A 21,861-nucleotide genomic window follows, 5' to 3' on the forward strand; every position below is an offset into this window, starting at 1 on the left:
GACAAGGTGGCTTGGTATGCCTATCCCACTAAGAACTTGCCACAATTTATTATGATCCACACAGTCAAAGGCTTTAGAGTAGTCAATGAAGCAGAAGTAGATGTTTTTCTGAAACTCCTTGCCTTTCTCCATTCTCCAGCGGATATTGGCAATCTGGTCTCTCGTTCCTCTGCCTTTTCTAAACCCAGCTTGAACATCTGGCATTATGTATATATATGTTATAATATTATATATATACACACACACTCTCTCTATATATTATATGTATGTATAATATGTATATATATATAGATTATAACATACATTATGTGTATATATATAATATATATATATATACACACACTCTATATATATTATAATATGTATTTATAATATTATATATATAAATTATAACATACATTATGTATATATGTATGTAAATATATACACACCCTCTCTCTATATATTATATGTATGTATGTGTGTATATATATAGATTATAACATACATTACGTATATATATATGTATGTATAATATATACACACACTCTCTCTATATATTATAATATGTATTTATAATATTATATATATATAGATTATAACATACATTATGTATATATATATTATAATATGTATGTATAATACACACTCTCTCTATATATATATTATAATTTGTATGTATAATATATACACACTCTCTCTATATATTATAATATGTATGTATAATATATATATATAGATTATAACATACATTGTGTATATATATTATAATATGTATGTATAATATTATATTTACATATATATATGTGTGTGTGTGTGTATGTGTGTGTGTGTACTGTATTTGCTGTATCTGGAGGAACACTTGCAGTTGCAATGTCAAGATGCAAGCCTGAGCCACTCTTTGGGTTTAAGGACTTCAATTCCCAGCGCGCACTGCGCCCTCCCTCTCTCGCCCTACAACCCCCAGAAGGCGCGAAGAAGCAACCCTTCGCGCAAAGCTCTCTGGGAGCCGTAGTCCGGCGGCCGGCATACCACTGGGACTGCGAGTGGTGGGAGGCTTCCACTGCGCCTGCGCCAGGAGAAGCCCAGCGGAGGGAGGCAGAGCGAGCGCGCGCGCCCTTTGCCTGTGCGCCTGCGCAGTCGCTTTCTCCTTGGAGGATCTCTCGCGAGGAAGGACGCCATTATCGCACAGAGCCACCCGATTTCCCAAACACCACGAGAATTCGGCCAGGCAAACGGTAACCTCGCTTCTTCCTGCGGCGGGCGGCTGAGGATGGAGCTGCCGGGTCGGGGCCTCCTCCTCTGGCGGGGTTTCTCCTCACGGCGCCGGAACCGCCGCAAAGGCCCGGTTTTCTCCCTCAGAAAGACTAGGCCGAAAAGAGAGGGGGGGGGGAGCGGGTGGGCGGGGCTTATGAGGGGGCGTGGCTTGGCTCCAATGGCCCCGCCCCCTTAGGGCTGGGGTTGGGGTGATGGACTTCTACAAAGTGGAATGAAAGCCTCGAGCCTTTCCCATTCAAGTTGTAGTTCAAACTGGGTTAACTTTTCGGTGTAGATTCTTTCTGGCGGACGACATTAGTCAAAGCATTGTATAAAATTACCTTCTATTTATTATTTACTTATTTATTTATTTACAACATTTATATGCCATCCTTCACACCCCAAAGGGGACTCAGAGCGGCTTACAAGATATATTATTTATTTAAAACTTTTATATCCCAATCTTTCCTACATCAGACCGGCTATATATATGCATACAATATATTACAGTGGTTCTCAACCTGGGGGTCGGGACCCCTGGCGGGGGGGGGGGTCGCAAGGGGGTTTCAGAGGGGTCGCCAAAGACCATCAGCATTTTCTGTTGGTCATGGGGGTTCTGTGTGGGAAGTTTCACCCAATTCTATCATTGGTGTGGTTCATAATTCTCTGATTGTAGGTGAACTATGAATCCCAGCAACTACAACTCGCAAATGTCAACGTCTATTTTCCCCAAACTCCACCAGTGTTCATATTTGGGCATATTCGGTATTCATGTTTTGTCCAGATCAATCCATGTTTGAGCTTCAAACTACAAGAGAGGAGATTCCATCTGAACATGAGGAAGAACTTCCTGACTGTGAGAGCCGTTCAGCAGTGGAACTCTCTGCCCCGGAGTGTGGTGGAGGCTCCTTCTTTGGAAGCTTTTAAACAGAGGCTGGATGGCCATCTGTCAGGGGTAATTTGAATGCAATATTCCTGCTTCTTGGCGGGGGGTTGGACTGGATGGCCCATGAGATCTCTTCCAACTCTTTGATTCTATGATTCTATGAGTCCACAGAGGACTCTGGATGTAGGTGAACTACACCTCCAAAACTCAAGGTCAATGCCCACGAAACCCTTCCAGTATTTTCTCTTGGTCATGGGAGTTATATGTGCCAAGTTTGTTTCAATTCCATTGTTGGTGGAGTTCATAAAGCTCTTTGATTGTAGGTGAACTATAAATCCTAGCAACTACAACTCCCAAATGACAAAATCAATCCCCCCAACCCCACCAGTATTCAAATTTGCTCCAGTGAATGAAAATACATCCTGCATATCATATATTTACATAATAGCAGTAGCAAAGTTGCAGATATGAAGTAGCAATAACAATTTTATGCTTGGGGGTCACCACAACATGAGAAACTGTATTAAGGGGTCATGACATTAAGAAGGTTGAAAACCACTGATATATTATATTGTTAGCATAGTACAATATCAGTATTATATATTACTATATTGTACTATACCATTATATTGTAATATTATTAGTAATATTACATGTAATATAAAATATATAATTATATTATATTATTAGTAGTATTATATTGTATTGCATTATAATATTGTAAATATTATATGTATATACAATATAGTATATTATATTACTAGCATAACACAGGAGACAAGATGGAACTGTCCCCTGGCCTTCCCTCTCTTCACTCTGGCCCAGAGCGGCAGTTGGTGGTAATATATCTCAATATATTTTGGACTTCAGCTCCCAGAAGCGCCTACCAACATCACCAATAGTTAACATTTCTTGCAATTGAAGTCCAAAAACATCTGGAGGATAAAGGTCGAGAATATTTCAGACTTCCTGTCCAAACTTTGTTCAAATCACATGTCTGGGTCTTAATGTTAAATGACAACCCATGCAAAACGAGATCTTGTCTTATTTGTGAGTTAAAAGTTGTGATCCAAAGAAAAATCATGAGAATCCTGGATAGAGAAGAAGATAATTCAGGTTAAGGAGGATTGGACTCCTTGTCTTTAAGGTTGTGATTTGTGTGAGAATCCTGCACAAAGAGCAGTTGGGAACAGCTTAGCAGATGGGTCAAAGTGCTTCAGTTTGGGATGAAATCCAATTCTATCACTATAATAATAATAATAATAATAATAATAACAAGCACACACACATATATATAATGCTATAATATATATTTATATAATATGAAACACTATAACGTGTGTCGCAGTGGGTTAAAGCACTGAGCTGCTGAACTTGTTGATCGAAAGGTCGCAGGTTCGATTCTGGGGAGCGGCGTGAGCTTCCGCTGTCAGCCCTAGCTTCTGCCAACCTAGCAGTTCGAAAACATGCAAATGTGAGTAGATCAATAGGTACCGCTCCGGCAGGAAGGTAACAGTGCTTCATGCAGTCATGCCGGCCACATGACCTTGGAGGTGTCTACGGACAGCGCTGGCTCTTCGGTTTAGAAATGGAGATGAGCACCACACATGATTGGACTTAATGTCAGGGGACTACCTTTACCTTTACCTATATTATATATATATATAATATAAAACACTATAACATATATATGTTATAAAACAATTCCTGTGTTACATAGTGATATATGTTTTATATCTTATAAAACAATTCCTATGTTACATAGTGTTTTTTACACACACATAATATCTTATAAAGCAATTCCAGTTACATAGTGATTTATATATATTATATAAAAGCTATTATATATATATAAAATGTATATAAATACTTTCTCCCTCCATCTTCCCTTCCCTTCCACGCTTTCGTTCTTCCTTCCTTCCCTCTTCCCTCTCTTTCTCCTTCCTTCCTTCTTTCCTTCCTTCCTTCCTTCTGTCCCTTTTGTCTTCCCTCCCTCCCTCCCTCCCTCCCTTCCTCCATTCTCTTCCACCTTTCCTTCCTCCCATCCTTCTCTTCCTCCCTTCTCTTTTTTCTTCTTCCTTTGCTCCTGGAGGGTATTTAGCCGGAAGAAGGTAGAGAGGGAACATGAGAACCATGTTTTCAGGATTTAAAAGGGTGTCCCATTGAGAAGAAGGAGGGGCAAAACTGAGGGAGCAATCATTTCAAATGGCAGGGAAAGAGATTTGACTGAAAAGATTAGGAAGAACTTCCTGAGAGTAAGAGCTGTTGGAGAGTGGCCTAGGCTGCCTGGGAGTTTGGTGGAGTCTCCTTCTTTGGAGGTGTTTCTGCAGGGACTGTCTATTGGGAGTGCTTTGATTGTGCCTTCCTGCATGGCAGGGGGTTGTACTGGATGGCCCTTGGGGGTCTCTTCCAGCTCTAGAATTCTAGGATTATTTATTAGGAGTTTCTTTCTTTCACTTTCTGTCTCCAAAAGAGAAGAGGAAGAGGAGGAAAGGACAGAGAAGGGACTTGGGGAGAACCGCTTCCTTCCTGGCCTGCCCACCCTGCTCCAGCCCACCATGTGGCCCCCAAGTTAGAAAGTTTGCCCATGTCTGTTCTAACTGCAGCGGTCTTATATTTCTTCCCTGATTGGTCCTCCACCAGTCCCAATAAAAACAATTCAGGTTTTAACTCACCATTAGTTTCATATTTATTTATTTCCCACAGTTATCTCAGTTGTGAAGGAAAGTAGTGTATGTATTGAGGTATGCGTTGTATTCCAATTCTTGTTTCTTACTTTCTCAATGAGAAGTTTGGGAGTTGGGGCTCATGTCTAAACATGAAATTATTTTGTATTTTATATGCACTTTACAAATGGAAAGTGAACCTAATTTTATGCCTAATAATTTTTTTGGCTTGCTGTAATTTTTAAAAATTAATTTCATTCTTTGTGTACATTGAATCATCTGAAAGTAGAAGTTGCTTCTGTCTCAGCCGCCCATGAGGACCATTTCAGATTTTCGAGCATTTCGGATTCTTGGTTAAAGTAGCTTCACCTGTAACCTGTTCTCAGTAGTCATTAACATTTATAGAAAGTACTAGTTTTTATTCCTTGTTGCAACACAGAAAAACTTACCTGTTGTGTCACTCACTAATATTCTTCTTGTTTTGTTATTTCATTTTGATCTTGCAGTTCCCCCATAATTGAAATTCTGTCATTATTATTTATTACTAACTTGGATACCCAGTGATGCCTGGGTTTGGTCTTTTGTAAGAATAAACATAAGAATTATTCATTGATTGGACTGGATTTTAAGAATGGACCTATTAGAAAATGCATAATAATGTGGGTAAACTACAACTCCCATCATCTTCCATCATTGTTTCCCAACCACAGCAATAGTTAAAGTTGGCCATAATGGGTACGTGTGGCAAGTTTGATCCGCATCCATTGTCAGTTGGGTTTACAATGCTCTCTGGATGTGAGTGATATGTAACTTCCAAAATTCAAGATCATTTCCTCCCAAACTTGGTCAGTAATCAAAAGTTGGCTGTGTTGGGTATGCTTGCCAAGTTTAGATGACATCTGTTGTTGACGGAAATCACAGGGCTCTCTGGATGTGGGTGAACAATAATTCCCAAAGTTCAAGGGTTTCCCTCCAAACCCCAGCAGTATTCAAAATTGCTAAGTTGGGTATGCATGTCAAGTTTGGTCCAGATCCATCGTTGGTGGGGTTCACAATGCTCCTTGATTGTGGGAGAACTACAACTCCCATCATGCTGTTTTTTTTTTTATGTCAGGAGTGACTTGAGAAACTGGAAGTTGCTTCTGGAGTGAGAGAATTGGCCATCTGCAAGGACATTGCCCAGGGGACGCTCGAATGTTTGATGCTTTACCATTCTTGTGAGAGGCTTCTCTGATGTCCCTGCATGGGGAGCTGGAACTGACAGAGGGAGCTGTACCTGCTCTCTCCGGATTCGAACAGCTGACCTGTCAGTCAGCAGTCCTGCCGGCACAAGGATTTAACCCATTGCACCACTGGGGGCTCCATATGATGGGTGGTGCAATGAACACCAGAAGTGACTTGCAGTTTCTCATGTTGCTCCCGAAACAAAAACAAAAAAACCTCTCCAGACCCTGCCAGCACTTAAAAGTTGGTCATTTGGGTATGTGTGCCAAGTGTGGTCCAGATCCATCGTTGGTGGGGTGTATAGTGATCTCTGGATGTGTGGAGAACTATAATTCCCATCATGCTTGGTCGCCCCCCCCCCCAAAGCATGTTTTATTGGTCATGTGGGGTCTGTGTGCCAAGTTTGCTCCAGATCTGTTGTTGGTGGGAGTTACAGTTCTCTCTGGAACTGGCACCATCTTGGAAAATACGTACAAACATTGATAGGTAGGTACATATATACGTACATACATACATACATGTATGTTTCACTTTACAGGCAGTCCCCAAGTTAGGAACATCTGACTTGTAAACAACTCAGTTAAGGGGTGTGAGACAACACAAAGTGAAAGGAAATCTCCCCTTGGAAGGGAAATTCCCTTCTGAAAGAGTTATTATCATAGAGAAAAGATGTCTCCACTGAAGCTTTAGCTCAGGGGTCCTCAAACTAAAGCCCAGGGGTCAGATACGGCCCTCCAAGGTCATTTACCCAGCCCTCGCTCAGGGTCAACCTAAGTCTGAAACGACTTGAAAGCACACAACAACAACCAAAAGCAGGCCCACACTTCCCATTGAAATACTAATAAGTTTATATTTGTTAAAATTGTTATTCATTTCAATTATTGTATTGTTTTAAAGTGCTTCTTTGCACTACAAATAAGATATGTGCAGCATGCATAGGAATTCATTCATGTTTTTTTCAAATTATAATCCGGCCCTCCAACAGTTTGAGGGACTGTGACCTGGCTCTCTGTTTAAAAAGTTTGAGGACCCTTGCTTTAGCCCCAATCCATGTTTCCACAACAAGCCAAATTTTTCAAAATCCAGTGATCACAGGGACAGAATGTGACGTGAAATGTTCTGAATAGAAGCACAAACAGCAAAACAAATGTTGCAGGAGTGTTCACCCTTCCCTGTGCTATCCAAAGCTAGAGTTACACTCAAAAAATTTACCTGTTCCGCCTTACATGCAAATTCAACTTAAGAACAACCCTTTAACTTGGGGACTGCCTGTATTATAGATACCGTTAGATTATGTGCCTTCAAGTCTAATTCTTACGTAAATCCCATTGCTTCATTGGATCTACTTTGGATGGGAACTCACCTTTGAATTTAGATCCAAATATATTTAACAGTGTTTCTCACAACTTGAAAAAGTTGCTTAGCTATGCTGGATGGGGGATGGTGGGAGTTTTCATTCCAAAATGTATTCCCTGATGGCATGTCCCTCTTTGATTTGTGTGTGAGGGACAAGATTGCTTCCCAAATAAGTCTTAATGGGATGAGTGATAAGCCAGTTGTTTAAAAAAAGATGCATTTTATTTGTGACTATACACCAACACCGCAAATAAATTAATGGAAAAGATTTCCTCCACTGGATGATGGTTTATTTATTTGCTTGCTGTATTTATACCCCGCTCTCCTCCCCCCGAAGGGGACTCAGAGTGGCTTACAGATTTTGGCAAAATTAAATGCCTTATTATACATACAAATAATAAATATAACATAGAAATTTATGCAATAAAACAGATTAAAACATAGTTTCCCAAGCACCCCCCCCCCCCAAACTAGCAAACAAAAGCCTGCTAGTAAAAGTGGTCTTATGCATTATTACCATGGGGTAAGGAGATATAAGGTGCTAGTCTAGAAGGCTAAAGGATTAGGGTACAGGTGCCACAATTTAAACAACAAGACCTTAAAGTGCAGGAATGCTCTAAGGTGGAATGAGAGGGTGGCTTCAGGTCCCTCATGTGTAAGCCCTGGGCCGGGCAGGCCAGCAAAGCTGGATAACAAATGCTCTGGCCCCAGGGTCTCTCCTGCAGCAGGGCCCAATAAAGCTCTCCCAGGCCTCTAGGTCAGACCTAGCTCTCCCAGGCCTCTAGGTTGATCGAAAACCAGATCGGGGTATAGGGTGGCAACCTGTGCTGGACGGGGTTACACTCCCCCTGAAGTCACAGGCCCGCAGTTTGGGAGTCCTCTTGGATTCATCACTTACGCTTGAGGCTCAGGTGTCGGCGGTGTCCGGGAGGGCTTTTGCACAACTGAGACTCGTGCGCCAACTGCGACCTTACCTCATGAAGGCTGTTCTGGCTGGGGTGGTCCATGCCTTGCCTTACCTCTAGACTGGATTACTGTAATGCGCTCTACGTGGGGCTGCCCTTGAAAACGGCTCGGAAATTTCAGTTAGTCCAACGGGCGGCGGCCAGGATGTTAACTGGTGCTCCTTACAGAGAGAGGTCAACCCTCCTCTTTAAGGAGCTCCATTGGCTGCCGTTCATTTTCCAGTCCCAATTCAAGGTGCAGGTGTTCACCTACAAAGCCCTAAACGGTTTGGGACCTGCCTACCTGCGTGACCGCATCTCCGTTTATGAACCTGCACGCTCCCTTCGCTCATCCGGAGAGACCCTGCTCACGATCCCACCTGCGTCGCAAGCGCGGTTGGTGGGGACGAGGGACAGGGCCTTCTCTGTGGTAGCCCCCCGACTCTGGAACTCCCTTCCCAGGGACATCAGACAAGCCCCTATGTTGGCAGTCTTTAGGAAGAGCTTGAAGGCCAGAATAGGAAACTCCAGCAACACGTCCAGAAGCACTTTATTAGAGATTTTAAGATTGTCCGCACACTGCACTTACCCAAACATCCTTATATTTCATTTAGCATACTCAGCACTTTTTAATCTGTACCCTTAACACTTGGCCTGGCCTTAGTTTTATTGCGCGATGTGTACAGTTTTTACTGTTTTCTGTTATTGCTTCATGTTTTGATTTGTTTTATGGTTTATGTGTATCTGTTATATTGTTGTTTTATTGAGGCCTTGGCCTTTGTAAGCCGCATCGAGTCCTTCGGGGATGCTAGCGGGGTACAAATAAAGGTAATAATAATAATAATAACAATAATAATAAGCCCAGGGCCAAGCAAGACACAAAAGCTGGGTAACAAATGCTTTAGCCCCAGGGTCTCTCCTGCAGCAAGGCCCAACAAAGCTTGGCCCTGGTTCTCAATTTAAAAAACAGATAGCAGTTGTGACGTGATGTACAGCGACGTTTATAAACAAAACAAACTTAAGTAGCAGCAAAGCAAATAGCACAAACCCGCTTGATGAAAATTTTTGAAAAACAGTCAGTCTATCAGCTTTATGGGTCACAGATGTAACAGAATGTTGCGACCATCTCCAAAACATTTACTGTAAATAGCATTTGTATAGTATCTATTCTTAGTAAATTATTTACTTCCCAGTTTCCCATGAATAGAGAAGATTACCCATCCTTTGATCCAGCAAGAGTCAAACATTTCCATAAAGGTGGTTAAAAGGCTGTTTCGCCTATTTAGAAATTGTGCATTGCATATATGTTGGAACCTCCCGTTCTCGGACCTGGATGCCTTTTCTTCATCTTGCATGTAATGCAAAGAAACATCACGTACGAAATATATAAAGTACATTTAATACTCTACAGCTGCATTCGTTTGTGGCCAAACCAGAACTGTTTATATAAATGTACGCATTTGTTGTCATGTTAGGTTTTGCCTTTTGAAGAAAAGGCAGAACTCTGAGGCAGCATATATTTAGGACAGACGCAGTACTTGTTCTAAGCATACCTTATTGTTGATATAAGTTAAATTAATAATAACATAATAATTTTTCACTCAGTTCTTGTGGGTTTTTTCGGGCTATATGGCCATGTTCTAGAGGCATTTCTCCTGACGTTTCGCCTGCATCTATGGCAAGCATCCTCAGAGGTGAGGTCTCACCTCTGAGCATGCTTGCCATAGATGCAGGCGAAATGTCAGGAGAAATGCCTCTAGAACATGGCCATATAGCCCGAAAAAACCCACAAGAACTGAGTGATTCCAGCCATGAAAGCCTTCGACAATACATAATAATTTTTATTATGACGGCTCAAGGCGGGGCACAACAAAGTCAAAAACATATGCATATAAAATATATACAATAAATTATATGGATAAAAATACAAAAATATAAAAACTTGCACCAAACATTGATACAGTATTGACTTATAGTAGCAACAGAATGTAAATGAAAACTCAAGATTGACAGTTGACTGAGTAGGCTTGCCGGAAGAGATGGATTAAATGAAATTAAATGCCTCAAGGACAATATCTCTGATTTTATTTTATAGTATGGACCTGCTGGATCCCAAATGTCCTATCTGTAGTTTTAAAAGGACAGTGATGTGAAGCTTTTAAAAGGACAGTGATGTCATTATGTACATCATGGAGAGATGTCAGTGTTGAACAGTTTGCAAAAAGGATTTGGGGAAAGATGACATCTTAGTGACAAGACTACATGATTTGCATGCAAAATATCCCAGGTTTTATCCCAGGTTGAAAAGGGTCAGGTCAGATTATGGGGGAAATAGGGCTCTCGCCCTGATCTTGGGGCAGACAGGCCATTACTTCATTCCCTTTTAAGACAGATTCCTTTATTCCTATGATGTGCAGCCACTTCTGAAAAATGTCTGAAGCTATTCCTCTCCTCCTCTGTTCCTCCTTGTCCTGTTATGGGTCAAAATATATCTTTCCTGTTGCCATTTTTTCACTGCTGCGTTCTGTTCTCAATAATATGGTACAACTCCCATATCGGCTCAATTCTATGGAACTCTTGGGCCAGAAGTCTTTAATTTCAATAGAGTTTTTTTCTGTGCATTTGCATATTCAAGTGAAGTCTGGGAATATATCCCCTTCAGATACGGAGCTCATATTGTACATCATTCCATTGTTATTATTTTGATCTGGAAAAGTAAACCTAAAGCAAAATTCACCTGGTTCTTTCACTATTTTTGCTGCTCAGCAGACGTAGAAATGATGTATGTGCAAATGTTCCTTCTTCACCAGGTGGCGCTCTACCCCTTGAAGTTCCTTTTTCTGTCATGCGATATTAATTTGCCTACAAATACCTTTTCTTTTGTGGGATTTTGACCCCCCCCCCCCCATTTTGTTTGAAAACTGCTGGAAATCTCCTGAAGGATATTGAAAACACAACCTTCGCTTAAAATAAATATTTAAACTCGGAACTGTTCTGCTGTGTAATTTGTTTTGACAGCGTCAATCAAGTCCGTTTGGCATAGTTACACCGTAATCTGTGTCTGGATTCCCTGAAGCGGATTACAGGCGATCAAGGGCTGTCCTTGGAGCAAGTGGTTTCGGTCCCTTGGGCTGCCCTGTCTGAATTGTCACAATAAGTGAATGGAGTTCAAGTGTGACTCTTGCAATCCGTCTTTACTCATATGTGATTCTTGGCGTGTGCAATGACGCTCACTCATTCTAGGTGTGTTGAGGACTGGAGCATGTCCTTCGGCATGCCTCTTCTCTGTCCTGCTTATTAACTCCGGGTAAAAAAAGGTTAGGCAGATGGTTTGCACCGTATTTGAAACAGTCCCTTGGAAATGTAGGTGAGCCTTAAAAACGTTACTGCATATAGTCCTTGGGACTATTTTAGATGGCTCTAAAGTGAAGTGGAGTCCTAAAAGTCAAGTCATTCCTGTCTTTGTGTGCTGAACTCTAAACCCATACAATCGTTATAGTTTTGGACTTAATTGTCCTCCCCCAAAAAGGGGAAAGTAGAGGATGCTCTTCGGTTGATGAAATCAGGTTTGGGGAGTGGTCAGCCCTTCAAATATTGTAGGATGAACTCCAGCCAGCATTGGCCTGGCATGATGGGAGTTGCAGTCCATCAACATCTGGAAACCATCTTATTCACTGGGCCGGATGCTGTAATTTCCCTTGTCATTTGCAGGACAGTTACCTGAGTCTGCAAATGCCAGGAAAAAGGACTAAGTTACCTGAGTCTGTAAATGCAGGACAGTTACCTGAGTCTGCAAATGCCAGGAAAAAGGACTAGTTTGTACTTGTGTTGTGGTTTGAGCATTGAACTGCAACTCTAGAAACCAGGGTTTGAATTCCAGCTTTTCTATGGAAAGCCTTTTGGTAAGTCAGATTATCTCAGCCCCAGAAGAAGGCCAAGGCAAACCCCCTCTGAACAAACCTGGCCAAGAAAACTGCGAGGTAAGAATTACAATTGCCTTGGAGACACATAACAACAGTACTGTGCTAGTTGCCTGAAACATTAGCCATAGATCTAGTGTCCCGTTTAGGAGATCTTAATACATTTGCCACTGAGATAATTGCTGTGTGGGATATTGGGCTGTTTGCTTAGAGGAAAGCTTTCTTGGGAATTACATTTGGGTAACTTAACATCTCTATAGGTTACATGTATCCAAGGTAAAGGAAATATTGATTGCTTCTTTTTGAGTATCCCTTTGGTTTATGGAGCCCTTTACTCTTTCCTATAAATGGAAATGTCTAAAGAGTGTTGGAGGTCTTGGGAACAGATGCTGATCCATGGTCTGTACTAGGCAGGTTTTTTTTTAAATGAGCTAGAACTTTTTGTCGACTCATATTTGCAAGAATGTACAGTATTGTAATTGAGAATTGGAAGACCAACGTTTAGAAGGGACAGAAAAACTAAATGCAATAGGGTCTATGATTAACAGACAAATAAAGCTAAACATACTAACATTTTCAAGATCATCTCCAATTCTGACAGTCTCCAATATTCAGGAGGGATTGCCATGATGAACAGAAAGAAAAAAGAAAGAAAGCCAATGCAGTTTATGACCAGTGGATGAATAAAGCAGAAGATCCTAATGGTTTTTGGATACTAAATGCATGGTGCTCAGTTTTTGCATGATCAAAAGCTTGGGATATTTCTAACTTGTTGCAAGCCATTGTAATGTACCTGTTAGAACTAGAAGAAGAATGAGAAGAGCAGCGGCCTTAAGCACACGTGGACTCTCTTTGTACCTCTCTTTTTCTTTCTAATTAGCATCCTCCTGAGATTTTGTATCTTGATTAATTACTCCGGCCTTCAAAGTGGCGCAGGAAGGCCCTGGGAGAATTGGCTCACAACTGCGGTTGACCTTCTCTGAGGAAAAGGCTGCTTTTTATTATGTTAGCCTTATTAATCAGCCTTGCAATAAGCTGACATATGAGGTAATTGGTTATGGAGTGATGGTCCGGCCTTGAAGGACTCAGATCTAGCTGCCAGGGGCTCTGGAGCCTTGAGCCAAGCTTTGGGTTTATAAAGCTAGAACGGGTCGCTGTCAAAGAGCCTTGTTCCCTGCTCATGTCAGAGTTAGAGTCAGTGCCAGCGGGCTACTAAAGGATGGAGGCCTTGGCTGCCATTTGGGGCCTGAAGAAGAAAAAGCAATGTATGAAATTACCATGACAACTCTGTATGAGAACATGAATAACTTTTTACTTTTCTGCTGGATTCATTCTACTCTCCTGTGAAATGGGGCTTGCTCTTGGTCCAGCTTTTTCCAAAGTATTTGTATTGGTACAGTGAATTACTACAGTACCACAAACATCTGCGAGAAAAGCAAATTGGTTCGGAAGGCACTAGAAGAGCCAAGAACGATACTTCCAAGTAAATACCCTTTCAATACTGGAAGAAAACACTTCCTTATGTCTTGACAGGTGTCCCAATTTAATGAGTGTTTCCTTCATTTTGTATGTTGGAGAACAATGGTGACAGCTTTCATACTCCCAAGTACAGATTTTTGGATTCAGTCGCTGAAATTCCTGGAAGACAATGTTGAGATGGTTTGGTTTTATCTTTTACAAATGTTTGGATGGTTTTGTTTTCAAAGTGGAATTAATTCCTGGACAAAGTTGGTTCCCAATTTGGAATTGAAACATAATTTTTGGTTCCTAGATGCCATAGACAAGCCTGCTTTATGGAGAAAGGGAAAAATGTTGACATTTTTAGGTGTCTGAGCAACTTGGTTTTATTCTTAATGACAAAAATATCAGTTCCAAAGGACACACCAAAATTCCTGACTTTTTGGTGTTTGCTACAAAAATAACAGAAGACCTGGAGAACTTCATTCAGTTTTTGTCAGATGGTTCATGTTTTCTCAGAAGTACGTCCCCATTGTCTAGGATTTGGGTTAAAGATTGCCAATTGAGTTAATGTGGGAACAATCCACAATTTTTTCATTTTTTTTTCAAACAGGCAAAAGAGACAACACCCTGAGATTTGCTGAATTTTCCCCAACCTAATATATAAGCCGTCATTTATTTCTGCAAAATGTTCCAACTGGAGATGTCAAAGGAGACGTGTGACATGACACTCAGATGAAGTCAGTTGTAGATTTCAAGCAGTTTTCGAGATTTGGGTCTCGTCCTTAAACTGTGATCCAAAGCAGCTTTGTTTTGGAGCCAATTCTTTTTCAATAAGTGGGCCTTATTTTCAAGTTAAATATGTTTTGAGGATTGATGTGCCAGTAAAAAATGGAACCGACAGCTTGCAAATCACCTCTGATCCAATTCATTTGGCCTTTAACACTTGACGGAGTCGAAATAATTTTCACTTTTCATTAAATGAAAAGCAAACACCTTGATAAAAGCGTAAAGGATAAGAAGTTATATTTTTGTGGCCTTGGAACAGAGTTTGGAAAGTATGTGTGTCTTAAAGCCTCGAGCAAGCTTTTAGGAATTTGGGGGAAAGAAAAAGACTTGAGATTTGTTCACATGTGGTACCCAGTTGAACGTGGAACGGATAAACCAAACCAATACTTAAAATCGTCTTACTATGAAAAGACAGGAATAGGCCTTTCATGCTATTAAACAAACAAAACTTTGCATGGCTAAGAAAGGCATGTAGTATCTTCAGACTGTTTCAGGAAGTATCCCAAAATAGTTGTCTGCGTTGGTGTGAGCTGAACCACATTTAAGTAAGACAAATATTGGGAATGATGGCTTTTTGGCACTTTGGTGCATGAAATTGCATACAGGTGAGCAAGCAATATTAGAAGAAGATGAACTACACATCCCATTGCATTTCTGCATCAAGTATGCTCCCAACCGTCCTGAGCTGTCCAATCTTCTGCTATTATTATTATTATTATTATTATTATTATTATTATTATTATTATTATTGTCATTGTCATCACCGTACTTCCTCCTTTTCCCCAGATCAAGACTCAATATAGGTTACAAGAAATAATATACATTCATAGTAAAACATCACAAAATACAGAAGTTAAAAAGCTGATTAAATAATAAAAATATAACTTGTTAAAAACGGAATCCCCCCTTTTAAAAAAGCACAATAAAAATAAGCCATCAGATGTATCTTCCTGGCAAATCTCAAAATACAACCAGGTTGGAAAGGGAAATAATATGGACATAGCCTATATAGGGCTTTTTAAAACGTCAAGGTTACACTATTATCTTCATGCCACTCATGGAGTTTTCCAAAGGTTGATGTCTGTGGAAGCTGGACTTTGTGATCAAAAATTAACTTTGGCAAGTTAACTTTTTGGGCATCAAGTTCCCGCATCTTGCAGGCAGCCAGGCCACTGACTTGGCTATCTGTTTGGGAAGGCTGTTCTATTCTAGGAATTGTAGTCCAAAAAAGTAACTTTTCCAAGCTCTGATCTCCTTCCAGCTGGGCTGGTTTTATTTCCTTAGGTTCCGCTGCAAATAGAGCTGGAATAAGGGGAGCACAAACGTTCTGCAAGAATATCTGTATTCAGATTAGAGGCATTGCATGTATGTACAAAAATATGCAGAAGGTACCTGCCATGGAAAATACCCCAGAATAAAATGAAAAAGAAGCAGAGCTAGCCAGCTAGCTTTATATGGAGTTCTGTAATAAGCTTCATATGAGGGAAGGTTCTCAACTATCTTTAAAAACAAAAGAGGAAATGTAGGAGACTAGTCGAAATTCCTCTTCCCTGGCAGGATGCAACATGGATTCCTGAGTCCGATAAAGATCCAGCACGACTTGACAGAGATCTGCCTGTATCTTGTCTCTGCAGAGACGATAATATGCTAACCTCTTTGTTGACTAAGGGGTTCCATAAAGCATTATTCACACAGTTGAATCTGGGCTTTGCATGTTTTCTAAAAAAATTATCCAGTGGCATCCAGAGATCTGGAAAAGGCCTTGGATGGGCTAGAATGCAGGGTAGGCAGAAGACATGAATGTCAACAAACAACATTTCAGTATATTTTAAAATACACGACATAAACATCTAGGACGGTCAGACCCTAAACTCAAAAATGAAGAAATTATTTAAGAAATATTTGACACATGAAGTATGTACTGTGAAAATTTTATATCATTGTGGACTTATGGCAACCTACTGAATTGTGGTTGTAAAATACAGATATTTCAAAGCTGTATTGTTTTCATCTCTGCAATTTTGCTTTTCTTTGTGGGACAGTAGAATGGATGAGACAGTGGACTTGACTTTGTTTTATGCTTTTCTTCACACCGAAAGATGAATCTCTTTGCAAAGGCAGGGCAGGGCTTTTCAAATCGCACTTGCTTTTAGTGACATTATGAAACTGTAATCCTTGCACAGCTGTTTTACTATGTTAGCACTGGCTGTTTCCCAGGACTTCTGAGAAACGGCAAACCTGATTTGCCAAAAGGATCGAAATGGCAACCACATGCCCGAAAGCCCTTGCCAGGCCGCTTGGGCACATTGCCACCTTGAATGCAGTCATAATAGTTTTCCGAATTTCAAATGAATCTCTCTTGGCAGGGAAATGTTTTGAGTAAACAGCTCTGATGCCGTGTAGTGTCTTCATTTGGATGAATTTAGAATACATCCATCCATACATATTGAACAAACAGTTGCTGCCTTGGCTGGTCCAGTGGTCTGAGTGATGCTTTGGTGTGTATGTGTCTGCCTGCAAGTTGTAGTCCACCTGCCTCTTTTAATTGTGATTTTACATTTGGGCAAAAGCAGGGGAATGGAGGAAACCATTGTACAGTATTTAGCTGGCATTTCTTCAGTGATTCAGATGGGTTGCCATTTCCACTGGCAAACCAGATTTATCTTGCCAATTTTTTTTTTGTTCCAGGTAGTTTAAAAAAGGCATTCTGCATCTCCTTGTGTGCATGTCCCCCACCCTATTAAATCTCTCAATCCCCTCCATTCTCAAACTGTGGAAAATGCAGATGTGAATTGCTTCAGTGGTTTTAATTCTGCTTTTGGATGTGAGGCATTTCCCTTCAATAGACATCTAACAATCCCTGACAGGGAACTCCAGAGGGATGCCGTTGGAAAAATATTTGGCCCTCGAACTGGATTGGAATTAAATCTTGCAGGAGCCGAATTGTGGAAACTCTGGAGACTGAAGCCTGATTTAATTCTAACCAGGGAAGCTTCCAAATCTAATTTTGCATTGACAAAGTGATCCTATAAGACGCATCACTCCTCATGTATATATAGATAAATTGATTGTGAAAGCTCTGAGTGAGCTGAAACCCAAAAGTCAGACAAAAGTTAATATGCTAAAAGCAGCACACGAGTTAGTCCAACTTAAACATCAGTGTGCTTTATTTTGTTTGAAATCATTTGCAGCTCAAAAAACAAAACCCTGGCTAGATTCTGCCCATAAACAGCTTGCGTTTCCCTAATCTGAAATCTTCCAAAACACAATATTGTCCACCTGGGTGCCGGAGAGAGCAACACCTTTGTTTTCTGAGAGTTCAGTGTTTACAAACTTTGTTTTATGTGCAAAACTATATAAAATACAGTGTATTATATTGCCTTCAGGTTGTGTGTACAAGGTATCTATGTAACATAAATGCTTTTCATGTTCAGATTTGGGTTTCATCTCAAATCTTTTTCATTATGTAAGGTAAAGGTAAAGGTTTTCCATTGACATTAAGTCCAGTCATGTCCGACTCAGGGAGTTGGTGCTCATCTCCATTTCCATAGACACCTCCAAGGTCATGTGGCCACTGGCATGACTGCATGGACTGCCATTACTTTCCCACTGGAGCTGTACCTATTGATATACTCACATTTTGCATGTTTTTGAACTGCTAGGTTGGCATAAGCTGGGCTTAACAGCATGAGCTCACTCCCCAGATTTGAACAGGCGACCTTTTGGTTAGCAATTTCAGTAGCTCAGCTCTTTAACTGTGCCACCGAGGGCTCCATGTTTCATATTGTGTGTGTGTATGCATGCATGCATGCATGTATGAATGCATGCAAATACAGAAATTCCAAAATCCAAAACATTTCTTATCCCAAGGGATACTCACATAATTAGATGAAGGTTTAGAGGGTTCCATTAGGACTTTTAAAAATTAGCATTTTTTTAAAAAAATCTCATAAATGCTTTGAATGCATTCTTTACCTAAACTTGGGAACATGACTTTTTTTGAACAAGAAAACATACATGGTACAGACCTAGAGTGACTCTAACTTTCCTTTATGGTGTTTTGCAGGATCCGAACTGCATGAATTAACAGATCTCTTTCGTTCAAACCCTGCGGCCTGTTTCTGAATGATGACAGAACAAGACTTAGCGGATGTGGTTCAGATTGCGGTGGAGGACTTGAACCCAGATCACCCAGGTATGTGTTTGGAGGGATACACAGCACAAAGAACAGTTCAAAGTTTAATGCTACCTTTATGATTCTGTATGTGCGCTTCACAATGTGCATTGTTGCCGATACATAGATGTCATTTATAGAAATTTTGAGAATTGTTTGCTTTGTTTTTGCTTCACAGTGGTGCTGGAAAACCATGAAGTGACAGATGAAGATGTAGATCCACCTTTAAAACGTCAGCGGATAGAAATCAATTGCCAAGACCCCTCCATTAAGGTGGCCGCTGTTGATATTTTGTTTTTGTTGTTGCTTGTTCTGGAATGATAAGGCAGTGCTCTGTTGTGTTGTAAAGTATTCTCCGGGTTGTTGGGACATAGATTGGTTAACTTGGCTTGGGAAAGACAATATGTGTTACATACTGGTTTTGGAGGACCCTTGCATATAAAGTTGGAGGAAACATTCAGCTTAGTTATTTGTCGATTATCTTGAGCAATATAGTTTTGTGATGAGCTTTTCAGTAACTAGATTTCGTCTTTCATGGTTTCTGCTGACTTTGGCTCAGTTTTAACTTCAGTCCACCAGAGGGCACACCAGATACTTTTAAAAGGAAATTAAGAGGAAATTAAAACAATATAATTTCTGTGTTATCCAAGGCTTTCATGACCAGAATCACTGGGTTGCTGTGAGTTTTCCTGGCTGTGTGGCCATGTTCCAGAAGCATTCTCTCTTGACTTTTTGCCTAGATCTATGGCAGGCATCCTCAGAGGTTGTGAGATCTGATGAAAACTAGGCAAGAGGGGTTTATGTATCTGTGGAAAGTCCAGGGTGGGGGAAAGAGCTCTTGTCTGCTTGAGGCAGGTGTGAATGTAGCAATTGGCCACATTGAATGACCTTGCAGATTCAAGGACTGGCTGTTTACTGCCTGGGGAGTCCTTTGTTAAGAGGTGTTAGCTGGCCCTGATTGTTTATATAATTTAAATTTTAAGCCTCCCCCTCCCCCCACTACTCTTCAGTGATTTCAAAAAGCGAATTGCTCTGAATACAATAATTTCAGAAAAGAGGTAGATAAGTACATTTGAGTTGCTTCAAAATAATTCTCATGGCTGCAATTTGTTTCGGAAAGCATTCCAGGCTTTTGAAATAGCTTAATTTAAAACATATCATAGGGCTGTTTTGCAAAAAAAGCAAGCTAGAATAACTGGTAAATTTCATTTTAGAGAGCGCTTGGTGTTATTTGATGATAGATGAGTCTTGAAAGAGCTCTTCTTTACCTGGATGTCTCTCCTCCCCAGTCCTTCTTGTACTCCATCAATCAGACCATATGCCTGCGCCTGGACAGCATCGAAGCCAAACTTCTGGCCCTGGACGCCACTTGCAAGTCGCTGGAGGAGAAGCTGGACCTCGTCATGAACAAACAGCACAGCCCCATCCAGGTCCCCATGGTGGCTGGATCCCCGCTGGGCGCCACCCAAACGTGCAACAAAGTGAGATGGTAAGGCCACATTCTGCGAAGATGGTTAAAGATGGTTAAATGCCCAAGGTTTGTCCTGCAGTTTAGAATGAGGACTAGGTTGGTCTTGATGGAAGTTGCTTTGCTAGAAATGAACACATCGCCTTGAATTGGGCTGTGGGCCGGTTTCCTTTTGGTTTTAACTTGTTCTTGTTTTGCTGTCATTTTTGTGGTTTTTCATAACAGTACCACAGTCTTTCAGCAGAACTGCAGTCGTAAGCTTTTTTTTTTTAAAGAGTACCCTATATACTCTTGCACAGGCAGTCCCCAAGTTATGAACAAAATGGGTTCTGTAGGGTTGTTCATAAACTGAATTTTTATGTAAGTCAGAACATGTACATTTTTAAAGTGTAACTCCAGCCAAAATATATATCTTTCAGTTTTGGATACCATAGGGAAGGGTTAACACCCCTGCGGAGTTTCCTTTGCTGCCTGTACCCCTGTTCAGAAGATTTCCCCTCACTTTCTGTCCCTGTGAGAATTGGATTTTGAAATAATGGGCTTGTTGTGGAAACAAGGATTGGTGATAAATCTTCAATGGAGACTCCCTTTCTCGCTGATAATAACACTTCTACGAGTGAATTACTTTCCCTCCAAGGGGTAGATTTCTCTCACTTCCTATTTGTAACTATGAGTCATTTGTAAGCTGGATGTTTGTAACTGTGTCCATCAGAATAATCAAACACTATTTTGGTTCTTTAAATGAAGTGTTTTGGGGATCTGAGAATAGAAGTAATATTTCAAAATATGTGAAAAATGCCTGAGAGACACATTTTTTGATGATTAGCCAGCTCTGATGAGAAAAATCCTGGACTGATGAAAACTTTCGTAATAAGGTCTATGTGCAAAAAAAAGGCATTTTTGGTGCAGAAAACAGCATTCCCCTTGATTTGGTTTATTTATTAGGCCTGGGCAATCCATGGTCCTAAATGGTTCGAAAGTACTTACAAAACTAAAGTTCTGGTAGTGAAAATTTCAGAACTCTAATAAAACTTTCAAAATTTAATTATTATTTCATTTTTGGTGATTTTTATGATAGAACCAATTAGGAACTGCCATTTATAATGAAATTTAGAGAGTTTTGTTGGAGTTCTGAAATTTGCACCATCAGAACTTTAGTTTTGTAAGTATTTTTAAACCATTTAGAACCATGGATTGACCAGGCCTATTTATCGTGTCAGAAGCGAGTTGAGGGTACAGTTGTCATGTATTTAAAAACATAAAGTTTGAAAACTTGGCATGATGCTAAATGTCCTTTGACCAGAAGCTGGCCACTTGGAGTGCTCCTGGTGTTGTGAGAAGATCCTCCTTTGTGCATGTGATGGGGTTTAGGCTGCATTGTAGCAGGTGGTCTGTGGTTTGCTCTTCTCCGCACTCGCATGTTGTGGGCTCCACTTTGTAGCCCCATTTCTTAAGGTTGGCTCTGCATCTCATGGTGCCAGAGTGCAGCCTGTTCAGCACTTTCCAAGTCACCCAATCTTCTGTGTGCCCAGGAGGGAATTTCTCATCTGGTCTCAGACACTAATTAAGGTGCTAGGTTTTAGTCTGCCACTTTTGGATTCTCGCTTTCTGAGGTGTTCCTGTGAGTATCCCTGTAGATCTTAGGAAGCTGTTTCTCAATTTAGGCCGTTGGCATGCTGTCTGATATCCAAACAGAGGATGGGCCAGAAATGTTACTGCCTTGGTCCTTTCATTATTGAT

General features: G+C 40.7%; 1 protein-coding gene across 1 annotated transcript in view; it reads left to right on the forward strand.

Annotated features, from left to right (window-relative positions):
* Positions 1–1,098: 1,098 nt before the first annotated feature.
* Positions 1,099–21,861, forward strand: part of BANP (BTG3 associated nuclear protein) — a 217,576-nt gene continuing 196,813 nt past the window's right edge. The window contains exons 1-4 of the mRNA XM_060788495.2: positions 1,099–1,217; positions 18,546–18,674; positions 18,832–18,926; positions 19,943–20,142. Coding sequence (XP_060644478.1) covers positions 18,605–18,674; positions 18,832–18,926; positions 19,943–20,142 — 365 coding nt within the window. The 5' untranslated portion in view covers positions 1,099–1,217; positions 18,546–18,604. The remainder of the gene's footprint in view (positions 1,218–18,545; positions 18,675–18,831; positions 18,927–19,942; positions 20,143–21,861) is intronic.

The sequence above is a fragment of the Anolis sagrei genome, chromosome 8 (assembly GCF_037176765.1).
Source record: "Anolis sagrei isolate rAnoSag1 chromosome 8, rAnoSag1.mat, whole genome shotgun sequence".
NCBI classification, from domain to species: domain Eukaryota; kingdom Metazoa; phylum Chordata; class Lepidosauria; order Squamata; family Dactyloidae; genus Anolis; species Anolis sagrei.